The 15,466-nt window shown below is 39.1% G+C and overlaps 1 protein-coding gene across 2 annotated transcripts in view; it reads right to left on the bottom strand.

Annotated features, from left to right (window-relative positions):
* Window positions 1-15,466, bottom strand: part of LOC140476194 (echinoderm microtubule-associated protein-like 5) — a 230,028-nt gene that overhangs the window by 186,880 nt on the left and 27,682 nt on the right. For both annotated transcript variants that reach the window (XM_072568398.1, XM_072568400.1), the window contains exons 2-3: window positions 12,439-12,598; window positions 10,535-10,633 (exon numbers count right to left, since the gene is read on the bottom strand). In XM_072568398.1, the coding sequence (XP_072424499.1) occupies window positions 10,535-10,633; window positions 12,439-12,598 (259 nt within the window). The remainder of the gene's footprint in view (window positions 1-10,534; window positions 10,634-12,438; window positions 12,599-15,466) is intronic.

Here is a 15,466-nt window from a genome sequence, read left to right as displayed (position 1 = left end):
CAGTACCAGGCCCCTATCCCTCCTAACCCTTCCTATTCATATACCATCCAGATGTATTTTAAAGTTGCAATTGTACTAGCCCCTACTTTCTCTGGCAGCTCATTCCATACATGCACCAACCTGCGTGTGAAAAAGTTGCCAGAGGTCTCTTTTATATCTTTCCCCTCTCACCCTAAACCGCCCCGACCCCAGGAAAAAGACCTTGTTTATTTATCCTATCCATGCCTCTCATGATTTTATAAACCACCATAAGGTCACCCCTCAGCCTCTGACACTCCAGGGAGAACATCTCTAGCCTACTCAACCTCTCCCTAAAGCCCAAATCCTTCAACCCTGGCAACATCCTTGTAAATCTTTTCTGAACCCTTTCAAGTTTCACAACATCTTTCTGATAGGAAGGAGACCTGAATTGCATGCAGTATTCCAATAGTGGCCTAACCGAAGTGATTCTTAAAGATGGGATTTATAAACATTTAGATGGGCAAAAATTGATTAGGGATAGTAAGCATGGTTTTGTGTGAGGCAAATCATGTCTCAAACTTGATTGTGTTTTTTGAGGAAGTTACAAAAAGATGGATGAGGGCAGAGCAGTGGATATTATTTACTTAAACTTTAGTAAAGCCTTTGACAAGATTTGCATGGTAGAGTAATTAGTAAATGAGAGAAAGTGAGAACTGCAAATGCTGGAGATCAGAATCAAAAGGTGGGGGTGACACTGGAAAAGCACAGCAGGTCAGGCAGCATCCAAAGAAGGGTTTTTGCCCAAAACATAGACTCTCCTGCTCCTCTGATGCTGCCTATCCTGCTGTGCTTTTCCAGTGCCATACTGTGAAACTAATTAGTAAAGTTTGGTCACATGGGATTCAGGGTGAACTTGCCAATTGGATGGATAATTGATTTAACTGCAGGAGACAGAGTGGTGGTAGAAGGCTGCTTTGCAGACTAGAGGCCTGTCACCAGCGGTGTTCTGCAGGGATTGGTTCTGGATCCTCTTTTGATTTTCATTTGTATAAATGATTGGGATGAGAATATCGAAGGTATGGTTTGTAAATCTATGAATGACACCAAAATTGGTGGCATAGCTGATGGTGAAGGTGGTCTACTAAGATTACACTGATCAAATGAGTCAATGGCTGAAAATGGCAGATGGAGTTCAATTTGGATAAAAGTGATGTATTGCATTTCAGCATAATAACCACGGGCAGGACTTATACAATTAATAGGAGGGCCTTGATTAGTGTTGTAGAACAGAGGGACCTAGGAGTTCAGGTATATAATTCTTTGGCATTTACATCATATAGAGACAGGTGGTTACAAAAGGAGTTTAGCATGCTTGCCTTCATTGCTCAGTCCTTTGAGTATAGAAGATAAGTGTTGAGGTTGTGCAGGACATTGGTGAAGCCTCTTCTGAAGTACTGTGTCCAGTTACGATCATCCTGTTATAGGAAGAATATTATTGAGTTGGAGAGGGTTCAAAAGAGATTTACCAGGATGTTGCAGAGAATGGAGGACTTGGAGTTATAACAGTCAGTAAGGACCACCACTGACACCTTGTCATTGAGGAAATGGAGAATGTGGATTGATTTTTCTGGACAGCTGGCCTTTGATATGGTCTTCCATTGCACTTCTTGATTGACTGAGTCGAAAACCTTGGTCAGATCAATGGCCTCATTCCTGAGGAAGGGCTTATGCCCGAAACATCGATTCTCCTGCTCCTCGGATGCTGCCTGACCTGCTGTGCTTTTTCAGCACCACATTCTCAACACTGATCTCCAGCATCTGCAGTCTTCACTTTCTCCTCAGGTCAATGAAGGCTATGTAGAATGTGTTGTGCTGTTCCTGGCATTGATGTTGGAGTTGTCAAGCAGAGAAAATCATGCCAACAGTTCCACAGATTGTTGGAAGTCACACTGGCTGTCCAGAAGGATTTCTTCAGCAACTGGGAGAAGAAGGTGTCCAGTGAGGTTTTGGGCAATGATCTTCCAGACGATCGACAGGAGGAAGTTTCCTGTCATTTTCGCAGAAAACCTTTGTCTAATTTCTTGAAGATGGTGAAGATGGCAGCATCACTGAGATAGAAGAAATCCCTGCCATTCTCCCAGATTTGCAGGAATAGTTGATGGAGATGATGGGAGAGCTCTGCTCCTCCAAGTTTGAAAGTCTCTGCTAGAATCCAATCCAATTTTGTAGCTCTTCCATTCATCATGTGTTTAACGACAGCTTTGATTTCTTCCATAATAGATGGAAGTCCAAGTTTATATTTGATGGGGAGTTGAAGGATTTCCTGAAAATAAGCGGTCAAGGTCACAGATTTGGAAGGTGCTATCAAAGGAGTCTTGACAGGTTGCTTCTGTGCTTCTTGCAAATGGGGCAGGTGAAAGTCCAAGACGATCATAGTCTGCTCTCTCATTAGGTATCTGCTGGAGAGTTTAACCCAAGGATCACCATGCCTCAGGAGAGGGGCAGAGTTAAGAAGAAAGGGCAACCTCAGCTGATGAGAGATGGTGTCAGTGTTGGAGAGAAAGGATGTCAATAGGGTGCCAATCAAGTGTGCTGTTTTGACACATGATTCTGACAATTTCTTTGGAAGCAAGTCAGGTGAAGAAGGAGAGGTTAAAGAAAGGTTTTAAAATGATAAGACGTTACCTGGTTATTACATTTCTAAGCAAATGGTATGCTGCATTTCCCACATTTCAAAAAAAAGAACACATTTTTTTCATGGCTGTAAAGCACTTTAGATGTCCTGATGTTGATGAAGGCAAAAAATTAATAAATGCAAAACTTTCCTTTTATTTTGATCGATTGAAGATGGTAAGATTATTTCTAATTGCTGGATCAATTTACATAATATCATTAAGATGAGGAGGAGTGTGGTTTGGACAAATGTACTTATGCAAAACGTTGTTGAAAAATAGAATGTTTTACTAGAGAATAGGTGAGGCAGAGAGCATTGTATATTCAATGGAAAAATGGAATAAATATTTGAAACAGAAAAAGATAGAAGATCTGAGGACAAGAGGAACAGAACAATGGGATTAGTTTTACATGTCTCTGGCAAACAAACAAACAAAATCAGCCTATGTATCATATCCTTCTGAATAATAATGTTCAATGGCTCAGTTACTGAAAATAAAAACATTTACTTTATATATTCATTGCTTGTTGTTCTACAAATTGAGAAGCTTCTTGCAACAGCCTTGAAAATGTGTGGAATTAGATACCCGTGTAATTATTTAGATGGTTTGGTGAAATAATGTGTCCCTTTCTCAAGTTTTAACAACTCCATTTCAGGAACCTAAGATAGGTAATTTTTAAATTATCCTATAAAAACATCAAGAATGGCCTCAAAAAAACAACTCCAGCTAATGAGGTGAAACTTAAATTATTTGCCTTATCCAGTTATCTGTGGTGGTAGTTTGTAGGCCACTATCAGTAGTCCCTGAATTAGTTCATTGTCTAATGTTAGCTAAGAATTCATATACTACTGTATCCTCAAGGAACTGGAACTAACTTTATCCAAGAAATAGGAGTGTAGTACAAAGCATGCTTATAAATCCAGCTGACATAGTACTATAGCACACCTTCAGGAATCCAACATGATTCATCATGGGAAAGATCTTCATGCTATTGTTGCAAGCAGACTTCATATCTTTCTCCTGTAAGCAATTGTGAATACAGGAGTGAAATAAACCTGTGATGACCAATACCATTATCAATCTCTAAAGCCTTGGGATCATAGCACTGACAAGTCAGTAATTTCTATGTTAACATAACTTTAGTCAAAACATGAAATCTTAGACACCAGCTATTAAGCATGTTCAACCATGAAAGAGAACCTTCACTAGAATAGCAAAATATCTTTTACAGTGTCAGCCTCGACTCCATGCACTCATCTCAATCAGAATGTCATGGATCAAAGCAATTGGTCTGGGTTACCACTTCAATGCAGTCCTGAGGTATTTATACACTAAACATACAGTCTTCAAGATGAGATGTTAAGTTAATACCTTGTCAGCTATCAAACAAATATATAGACCCCATGGCACTACTCTAAGAGACAAATTGACTTATCCTATTGCTATCATTCAAACAACATCTCTACAAACTAAATATCTGGACATCCATCTCTGCACACATCTCTCTGTGGCATTTAAATGCATTATATCAGTCACTACACTTGAAAAAGTATTTATTTTGTTATGAAATACACCTGTTTGCCCTGTAAGACACTATCTACCTGTAAATAACTTCTTTCTTTTTGATGTTTCTATGAGAGACAATTCAATTCATTGATGGTACAAAATGTGTAGTTTTTGCTACCTGAAGTTTGGTTTTAATGTAAAATAAAATAGAACATATATCTGCTCAGGATCAATTTGGAGAGCTTTATTATGAATTCCAGCCTTTTAAAAATGCAAGTACAAATCACTTCATGAAGGACAAAACCTATAAAACTATAAAATCTCACCTGCCATTTGCTTGTAGCACAAAGGCAGCCGATCACCCTTTAGTATATAGCCTTCTCCTTTTGATGAAATACATATAGTGGTTCAAAATACCATCTTACAAATCATTGAAATGATATCACACAGAAAGAGGTGTTCCGGTACATTGGATCTATCCACTGAGTAGGCACAATTAGCCCCAGTTCCTTGCTCTTTTCCAGAATTTAGTATACAGAGTCAGAGATGTATAGCACAGAAACAGACACTTCGGTCCAACTTATCCATGCCAACCAGATATCCTAAACTAATCTAGTCCCATTTACCAGCATTTGGTCCATATCCTTCTAAACCTTTCTTATTCACGTTCCCAACCAGATGCCTTTTAAATGTTGTTATTGTACCAGTCTCCACCACATCCTCTGGCAGTATATTCCACACGCACCACCCTCTGTCTGAAAATTTTGCCCCTTAGGTCTCTTTTAAATCTTGCCCCTCTCACCTAAACCTATGCACTCTAGTTCTGGACTCCTCCACCCCAAGGAAAAGACTTGGTTATTCACCCTATCCATGCCCCTTGTGATCTTATAAACCTTTATAAGGTCAGCCCTCAGCCTCTGACATTCCAGGGAAAATAACTGCAGCCTATTCAGCCTTTTCCTTTAACTCAAACCTTCTAACCCTGCCAACATCCTTCTAAATCTTTTCTGAACCCTTTCAAGTTTCACAACATCCTGCCTATAGCAGGGACACCAGAAATGCACACGCTATTCCAAAAGTAGCCTAACCAGTGTCCAGTACAGCCACAACATGACTTCCCAATTCTTATACTTAATGCACTGACCAATAAAGGAAAGCATACCAACCACCACCTCCACTGTCCTAACCACCTGTGACTCCACTTTCAAGGAACTATGACCTTGCACTTCAAGGTCTCTTTGTTCAGCGATACTCCCCAGGATCTTACCATTAAAGTATATAAGTCCTGCCCTGATTTGCCTTTCCAAAATTCAACACCTCACATTTATCTAAATCAAACTCTATCTGCTACTCTTCAGCCCATTGGCCCATCTGATCAAGATTCCATTGTAATCTGAGGTAACCTTCTTTGCTGTCCACTACATCTCTAATTTTGGTGTCATCGGCAAGCTTACTAACTATACCACCTATGTTCACATCCAAATCATTTATATAAATGACAAACAGCAGCTGATCCAGCACCAATCCTTGTGGCACACCACTAGTCACAGGTCTCCTGTCTGAAAGACATCCTCCAGCACCACTTTCTATTTTCTACCTTCGAGCCAGTTCTGTATCCAAATGGCTAATTCTCTCTGTATTCCATGTGATCTAACCTTGTTAACCAGTCTATTATGAGGAACCTTGTTGAATGCCTTATTGAAGTCCTTACAGATAACATCCACCAGTCTGCCTTCATCAATCCTCTTCATTACTTCATCAAAATAATCACGTTAGTGACACATGATTTCCCATGCACAAAGCTATGTTGACTACCCTAATTAGCCCTTGCTTCTTCAGATACATGTAAATCCTGTCCCTCAGGACTCCTTCAGCAACTTGCCCACCACTGATGTCAGGTTTCCTTGTCTAATAGTGGCACCACATTAGCCAACCTCTAGTCTTCTGGCACCTCACCTATGAATATCGATGAAACAAATTTCTCAACAAAGGGCCAAGCAATCACTTCCCTAGCTTCCCACAGAGTTATAGGATGCACCTGATCAGGTCACAGGCACTTATTCACCTCCATGTATTTTAAGATATCCAGCACCACCTCCTCTCTGATATGGACATTTTTCAAAATGTCACTATTTATTTCCCCATTCTCTATCTTCCATATCCTGCTCCACTGTAAACCCTGATGTAAAATATTTGTTTAGTATCTGCCCCATCTCCTGCAGTTCCACATATAGATGGCCTTGTTGATCTTTAAGGGGCCATATTCTCTCCCTAGTTACCCTTTCATCCTTAATATATTTGTAGAATCCCTTTGATTTCTCCTTAACCCTATTTGCCAAAGCTATCTAATATCCCCTTTTAGCCCTCCTGATTTTCTTCTTAAGTATAGTCCGACTGCCTTTATATTCTTCTAGGGAATCACTCGATCTCTGCTGTCTATATGTGACATAAGCTTCCTTCTTATTCTTGACCAAAGTGTCAATTTCTCTAGTCATCCAGCAATCTCTACACCTATCAGCTTGCCCTTCACTTTAAGAGGAGCATACTGCCTCTGAACTCTCGTTATCTCATTTTTGAAGGCTTCCTATTTTCTAGCTGTCCCTTTACCAAAGAATTTCTGTAAGTTCTTGCCTAATACCAACAAAATTGACCTTCCTCCAATTTATAACTTCAACTTTTAGATCAAGTCTATCCTTTTCCATTCACAACTTTAAATCTAATAGACTTATGATCACTGGCCCCAAAATGTTCCTACACTGACACCTTAGTCACCAGCCCTGCCTTATTTCCCAAGAGTAGGTCAAGTTTTGCACCTTCTCTAGTAGGCACATCCACATACTGAATCACAAAATTTTCTTGTACATAATTAATAAATTCCTCTCTAGCTAAGCCCTTAACACAATCGCAGTCCTAGTCTATATTTTTGTTTTTCCTTCAAACATTTACCAATTCCTTTTTGGAAATTATTACTGAATTTGCTTCCACCACCCTTTCTGCCTTTGGATTTTAGATCAAAAGAATTTAAAATACCTCTTACTGTTACGCCAATATCCTAAAATTATGTTCTGTGGTTCCAAACCTTCTGTCACTGGGAACACTTCCTCGTCATTATTTCTAAAACCCTTCGTAACTTATGCTTCATTCTCATCTCTAAGGACAACCACATCTTCTGTCTCACCTGATAACTTAAGTCTCTCTTACCAGATACGATTCCAGCAAACCTTTCTGTTCCACCTGAAAAGGCCCTATCACACTTCCTGGTGTGATGCTGAGAATTAGATACAGTGCAAATGAAGCTAACCAATCTTTAATTTAGAACTAGCATAACTTCCTTGTGTATTTTGCACTTTATGTTTCTTTTAAAATAATCAGTGTCTTCTCAGCATTTTCTGCCAAAGAACTGTATGCTTATAAAAGTAACACTCTGTTCCTGGCCATTAGCTAAAATTGTATGATTTAGTTTAGTGTCCTCTCCACGCACTTCCGACTAAAATCTATCATTTCATAATTACCTAATTCAAGTTGTTGAATAATTTACATTTTTAAGCACAAACCTTTAGAATTGTCAGGCATAGACTGTTAATTCTAATCACCCATTTTAGTGGCATCCATTAACTATTGCTCCAGAAATCTGAAGGACCTTAAAACTAATGCTACTTTGCAACCTCTTGTTTTGTTATATTCAAGCCCCCACCATTCATGCAGTCATTTACCCAATTAATAATAAATTTAGAACAAAGAACAAAGAAAATTTACAGCCCAGGAACAGGCCCTTTGGCCCTCCAAGCCCGAGTCGATCCAAATCAACTGTCTAAACCTGTCGCCCAATTCCTAAGCATTTGTATCCCTCTGCTCCCCACCTACGCGTGTCTGTCTAGATGCATCTTAAATGAATCTACCGTGCCTGCCTCTACCACCTCTGCTGGCAATACATTCCAGACAACCACCACCCTCTGTGTAAAGTACTTGCCATGTATATCCCCCTTAAACTTTACACCTCTCACCTTGAAAGTATGACATCTCATTATTGAATGGGATGTCTGGGAAAAAGGTAGTCTCTATCCACCCTGGGAAAAAGGTAGTCTCTATCCACCCTGTCTATACCCTTCATGAATTTTTAAACCTCAATTAGGTCCCCCCTCATTCTCCTTTTTTCTAATGAAAACAAACCTAACCTACTCAACCTCTCTTCATAGCTAGCACCTTCCATACCAGGCAAAATCCTCGGAAACCTTCTCTGCACCCTATCCAAAGTGTCCACATCCTTTTGGTAATGTGGCAACCAGAATAGTACACAGTATTCTAAATGTGGCTGAACCAATGTCTTGTACAATTTTAACATGACCTTCCTGCTCTTACACTCAATACCCCGTCTGATGAAGGCAAGCATACCATATGCCTTCTTGACCACTCTATCCACCTCTGCAGCAGCCTTCAGGGTACAATGGACTTGCTTTCTCTGCTCATCACCTTTTCCCAAGGCTCTTCCGTTCATTGTACAATTCGCTCTAGAATTAGACTTGCCTAAATGCATCACCTCACATTTGTCTGGATTGAACTCTACCTGCCACTTTTCTACCCAACCCTCCAGTATATCTATATTGTCCTGCATTCTTTGACAGTCCTTTCTTACGCTTTCTGCTACTCCACCAATCTTCGTGTCATCTGCAAACGTGTTGATCATACCAACAGTGCCCTCTTCCAGATCATTTATGTATATCACAAACAGTGGCCCCAGCACTGATCCCTGTGGAACACCACTGGTCACCTTTCTCCATTTCGAGAAACTCCCTTCAATTACTACTCTGTCTCCTGTTGCTCAACCAGTTTTTTTTATCCACCTAGCTAGAACACCCTGCACACCATGTGACTTCACTTTCTCTATTAGTTTACCATGGGGAACTTTATCAAACGCCTTACTGAAGTCCATATATATGACACCAACAGCCCTTCCTTCATCTATCAACTTGGCCACTTCCTCAAAAAACTCTATTAAATTGGTAAGGCACAATCTCCCCCATACAAAACTATGTTGCCTATCACTGATAAGCCCATTCTTTTCTAAATATAAATAGATCATATCCCTCAGTACTTTCTCCAGCAACTTTCCCACCACTGATATCAGGCTCACTGGACTGTAGTTATCTGGAATATCCCTTCTTGTACAGGGGGACAACATGAGCAACTTTCCAGTCCTCCAGCACCTCACCTGTGTTTAAGGATGCCACAAAGATATCTGTAAAGGTGCAGCTATTTCCTCTCTCACCTCCCTCAGTAACCTGGGATAGATGCCATCCGGTCCTGGGGATTTGTCCACCTTAATTACCTCTAGCCTACCCAACACATCTTCCCTACTTATGTCAATGTGATCCAGACTAATCAAACTTCTATCTCTAATCTCAACATTCATCATGTTCCTCTCCTCAGTGAACATTGATGCAAAGTAATCATCCAGAATCTCACCCATTCTCTCAGGTTCAACACACAGCCTTCCTTCATTTTCCTTTAGTGGACTAATCCTTTCTCTAGTTTCCCACTTGCTTCTTATATAAGAATAAAATGCTTTGGGATTCTCCTTAATTCTGCTCACTAAAGCTACTTCATGACCCCTTTTAGTTCGCTTGATTTCTCGTTTAAGACTGGTCTTCTGATATTCCTCTAGGGCTCATTCTGTTATCTATCTGGACCTTTTCTACTTGGCTAGTCGTACGATTTCTCCGGTCATCCACGGTTCACTGATCTTGCCTTTCCTGTCCTTTGCCTTCAACAGGACATGCCTATCCTGTACTATCTTCAACCTATCTTTGAAAGCCTCCCATATATCAAATGTGGACTTCCCTTCAAATACCTGTGTCTAATCCACATTTCCCAGCTTCTGTCTAATTTTGATATATTTGGCCTTAGCCTAGTTTAGTACTCTTCCCTTAGGACCACTCTCATCTTTGTCTAGGAGTATTCTAAAACTTACAGAATTCTGGTCACTGTTCCCAAAGAAATCCCCCACCGCAACTTCTACCACCTGGCCTGGCTCATTCCCCAGTACCAGGTCCAATATGACCTCTTCCCTCGTCGGATTATTGACATACTCTCTAGAAAACCCGGAAGCTTCTTAGAAATTCTACCCCATCCAGACTTCTGATGCTAAGTGTATCCCAGTCAATGTTGGCAAGATTAAACTCTCCCATTACCATTATCCTATTGCCTCTACATCTTTCCATAACCTGTTTACTTATTTGTTCTTCTACCTCCCACTCACTGTTGGGAGCACTGTTTAGTGTATGATTTTCTGCCAACATTTCTAATGTATTATTTACATAGTTTAACAAATGTCCATTACACTGCAAACTCTTTGGCATGGCATTTGTTGTGGAAAAGTGTAAAAAGCCAGTTACCCTATCTATGTGCCCTGCTGCAGTAGCAAGAACTCTTCCTTTCTTCCAATCCCAAACACAAATAGTGTTTTTGGAATCCAGACCAATAGATACCAAGCGCTGTGAAGAGGGAAAAAGAAATAGAAATTAGTGAAAACTTCTTTTTCTACTGGTTTACAAAACTTAACAAATCCTCCCTCTCACCCAATCCCTTCTTATTTATATCTTACAGAAGATCTGTAGTTACCATAATCCACTGTAATTAACCAGATTTTCCAACCATTGGGGAATATTTCTCAACTGAAAAAAAAATCCACATAGTTAAGTTGCAAAGGTTTCAATTATATTTGGTATTAACATGAAACCTTGCAACTTAATATTTAAAATCTAAATACTTTTTAAGTGTTGTAAAATAGCACTGGATAGCTACGCGATTAATTCTTTACATGATTAATTATGGAAGTACTTTTCCATAAAAAAATCACATTTCATATTTTATTAGTTCTGATTCAAAGCACAGCTCAAATTATTTAAATTAATTTCCATTTGTACCTACTTGAGATGTGGATCCATAAATATAGTACTGTAAACATTTACAGTGACAAGATTGGACAAATAACTAAACTAAACCAATTGTATTTTGCACCAGGAGGAAATGGACACTTTGTACAATTGCTAAACAGAATAAGTCATCAGGAGTCTGCACATTGTGGTTCTGTCTTAGGAAAAGGGCATGTGGTAGTAAACCTAAGGATTTACCAAAATATTTACTGGATAGTCATCCAAATGACAATGATTTAATTTCAACGCATACAGGACAGTACTGGGTGCAGATAGTCAAAGAATCTAATCCATTATGGCCAAATTGCAGACAGAGAATATCACTACATAATCCCAACATCGATGATCTAATTATATCAAATGAGATATTGCTGACAAAATTAATCACTGATGTTAAATGTTAAAATACAAATTAATACAGCAATCAGTTCTAAGTAGTTGTAAGTCACCACAATCAATTTCAAAGAACAAAGTTCCAGTGTCCTTTAATTGGCGTCTCAACCTAGTTGAGGTGCAACCATATCTAAAGTCAGAGATGGCGATGGTAGGCTACAACTTATACGCTTGTATATGTGGATCCACAGTTGGCTTTGCTGCACAAGGGGCAACAAGTGAACACACATGACTGACTATGATTGAAATACTGGTCCCCATTGTGCTGATTAGACCCAAATCATGAGATATACATTAAACAAAAGATTAAGTATCTCTCTGAATATCAGAATTGTCCTGGAAATTGAAATAGGAAAAAGGTCGTTCAGCTTTTTCTACATCTAGTGTAATTGTGGAACTTGGAAACCACAGGTGTACAGGAGAGAAAAAAAAACTTCCAGTTAGAAGTCATGCATAGTTAGATTGCAATCATAGAAGAATTTTGAACTGTTTTCCTGTTTCAAGAAAAAGTTAACAGATATTATGAACAAAACTTCAAGTATAGTCTACTAATAATTTAGTTATCAGAAAGTCTAGGATGGCAGAAATGGAAAAAACTTGGAATTGCTCCAAAGGGGGCTATAGACGTAACTTAGCAAAGAAAGGTAGGTAGGTAAATGGTAGTGATTTTTTTTTCAAAAATGACATGAAGAATGCATAGATGAATGGAATTTGTTGCATACAGATTTGGATCAAACTTTAAAAAATTAAAGAATAAAAATTATGCAAGGTTATATAACAAATTAATGAGAGTAAGCAACACAATGAGATATTCAATGATGAATAGTCAATTTATAAAATACAAGTTATTAGAATGTGTTAAATCTTCATACATTTCCTCCACCAGTTAACATCAAAGAACTTCTCAAAGTCTATTTTATTATATGTGACATGCCAAGCTGAACAGTTTAACTAGCGTGTAATTTACTTACCTGACCATCATGATCAAAGGCCAAGCAGGCTACTCCATGCGTGTGCACATCTTTCAGGATGGATATCGTCTGCAGGTTGTAGGTATCCCACACACATATATGTGGCTCCTTTCCCACCTGACCTGTTGCAACTAAAGTTCGTTCTGGGTGCAGCGCTAAACTGTGGATGGTTACAGAAAGTTTATTTTTGATAACAATGTAATTCAAAACATCAGATAAGCCCTTTGCTATAAGCAATACAGCTTAAGTATTGCCAGAAAATGTTCATTCACATTGGATTCCCAGAAGAGATCATGGCTGATTTGCAGCTATTTTTATCTCTCTGTTCATCTCAATGATGGCAAACACGTCAACTTAAAGTAAAACCTGTGGTCCTAGCAATGCCACAGCATCTTTGGATAAACTGTATGCAGTGTGATTTAATGGCTCACAATCATGCATGTGCCAAGTCAGGAGACAGATAACAACTTTCCCTTTAGTTATTTTCATTATTTTGTATAGAAGCTTCTGTTGTCTCTGTCCAGCAGTGGTGTCCAAAACAAGAAGTCAATGCCTGGAATGGCTTCAGCATGATGATCTGTATGTACGGAACCTCCAAATGGCTGTGCAAATTAGTGGAGCATTGGGTGGGGGTAAATACGCCTCACTTCTCTTTAACAGTGCACTTGGCTATATTCAGGATGAAGCAGTCCATGTGATCAGCACCCTAACCACCATCTCAAACATTCACTTCCTTCACTGCCAGGGCACAATGGCAGCACTGTGTACCATCTACACGATACATAGGAACACCTTACCAAGTCACTTTCAACTATAACTGCAAAACTTAAAGCCTCTGTCATCTGATGGACAAAGGCAATGGGTGTTTGGAACTGCCACCGCCTCCATAACCTACTCCAAATCATACCCCATTCTCATTTGGAACTATACTATTGTTCCCTCATTGTTGAGTGAAAATTTTGGAAATCTTTTTCTAACAGCCCTGTGAGTGCAGCTACATTATGGGCTATTGTGTTTTAGGGCACCAGCTCACTACTATCTCATGGGTAATTAGAGATGGACAGTAAATAATGGATTTGGCAGCAATGGTCACCATACATAAATAAATTAAGATAATAATCAGTTTGCCAAGCAGAACTACAAAGATTTAAATAGAATTTTATCACATCTGTTTTCTTCTAGAACATAATTTCAAGTACCGCTGGAGTTTTCACCAGTTGGATTATGCATTTTGTTTCTTTGTTGGGACCAAAACCTGAAATGAAGTTTCAACTGCTTAGAAACTAAAATATCAGGAGTGTTTTCAACTTGAAAATTGAGGACTGCATGAAGCAGCAAGGTGGAGAATTTGAGACCAAGTCTTTAGATTTAAGGGGATTCTTTCTAACAACAACCCTCTAATAGGTTGAGCTTCCGAATATCTAAAACTGTAAGTGTGAGAACAACAGATAGAGAAGCATATGGAGCCTGCAAAGAGAAAACTTCCATCTTTCCCTCTCTCTCCTGTCAAAATGGGTCTGGGTTGGTTACTCTTCAGAGGGTCAGTGTGAACTTGTTGGGCCAAATGGCCTGTTTCCACACTGTAGAGATTCTGTGATTCTATGATGCTTTGTGGGTAAAAGACAGAAAGCCAAGAAAGCTTAGAGGGAAGAATTCTGATGAGGAAAGACCTAGGTCCAACCAATCAATTATCAAATAGAAGATTGACGATCATCATAGAGATAATAGCATGTCTTGAGTGTTAAAAATTAAACCAGGACTACTCTTGAAATCCAGATTTTTGAGATTAGAAATTTTGCTTACTTGCCCATATTCTTTCTCCACTCATTATATCTGTGTCAATCTTTATGACTGTGTGTGCATGTGTGCATGCAGACGTGTGCAGATATTTGAAGGGGTATAGATCAAGTTGCACAATAGTAGTAGAAATCTTTTCTTATTTCTGTCTTTGAAACTATGCCATGTTCTTTGCAGCCTGCAACCCATTATCAATGAGGATTAGCATCTCAGCAAGATCTTCATTTCTCGCCTTTAAACAACTGCTCCTCAGATGCTGCCTGACCTGCTGTCACACTTTCGACTGTTATGATCTCAATCCTATTATTGAGTACAACTTGCATAAATGTCTACTCCACCACCTCTATTAAAAGTCCTTAAGATTTTGAGCCATCCTTTTAAAATAATCTCTTTCCAATTGAATGTCAATTTGCCTTGTGCTTATTCAGGAGAAACATTGAGATGTTCATTACCCTTAATACACCATCTTAATACAAATACTTCGATAGGACATCAGCTGGCTTTGAAAGACAACAAACTGAGTTTTTATGACAAATAAATCTGGATATACATTTCTGACTGTTATTTCTTACATCTCAATTTGATTTCTAGAGAACTGCTTCAAAAATCTCAATTAAAAATACTGTATCTCTAACAAATTGCAATCACTATAGTCCTCACAAAAAGCAAGGGTCCCAATATTAACTCCTGAGAAATTCCAGTACAAACCTCCTTCTAGCTTGAAGAAAACCCATTAACCAATACTCTATGTCATATCCCTCCATGTTGCTATTAACATTTTTAGTCGATGAGCTACAACCTTTCTCAAGTTGTGTGGCACTGTATTGAATATTATTTGGAAGCCCATGTACACCATATCAATATGCTTTCCCTCATCAATGCTCCTTGTTACTAGTACAAAAAAAAACCTCGAGGAACGAGGTAGATGAACAAAGAACAATACAGCACAGGAACAGGTTCTTTGCCACCTGCCCCTACCCCTACCCCTAAGACTGTGCTGACTCATGATGCCTTTCTAAACTAAAAAAATTTTGCCTTTGTGCAGTCCAAATCCCTCTAGTCCCTGCCTATTCATGTATCTGTCAAGATGCTTTTTAAACGTTGTTGTTGTATTTGCTCCTACCACCACCTTTTCTGGCAGCATTCCAGCATCTTCTGCATCAAAAAAAAGTACCTCTCACTTTCCTCCTTTTATCTTAAACCTATGTTCCCTCGTACCTTAAACCTACGT

The sequence above is a fragment of the Chiloscyllium punctatum genome, chromosome 4 (genome assembly GCF_047496795.1).
Source record: "Chiloscyllium punctatum isolate Juve2018m chromosome 4, sChiPun1.3, whole genome shotgun sequence".
In the NCBI taxonomy this organism is placed as follows: Eukaryota; Metazoa; Chordata; class Chondrichthyes; order Orectolobiformes; family Hemiscylliidae; genus Chiloscyllium; species Chiloscyllium punctatum.
This window is presented reverse-complemented; position numbering and strand designations above follow the sequence as displayed.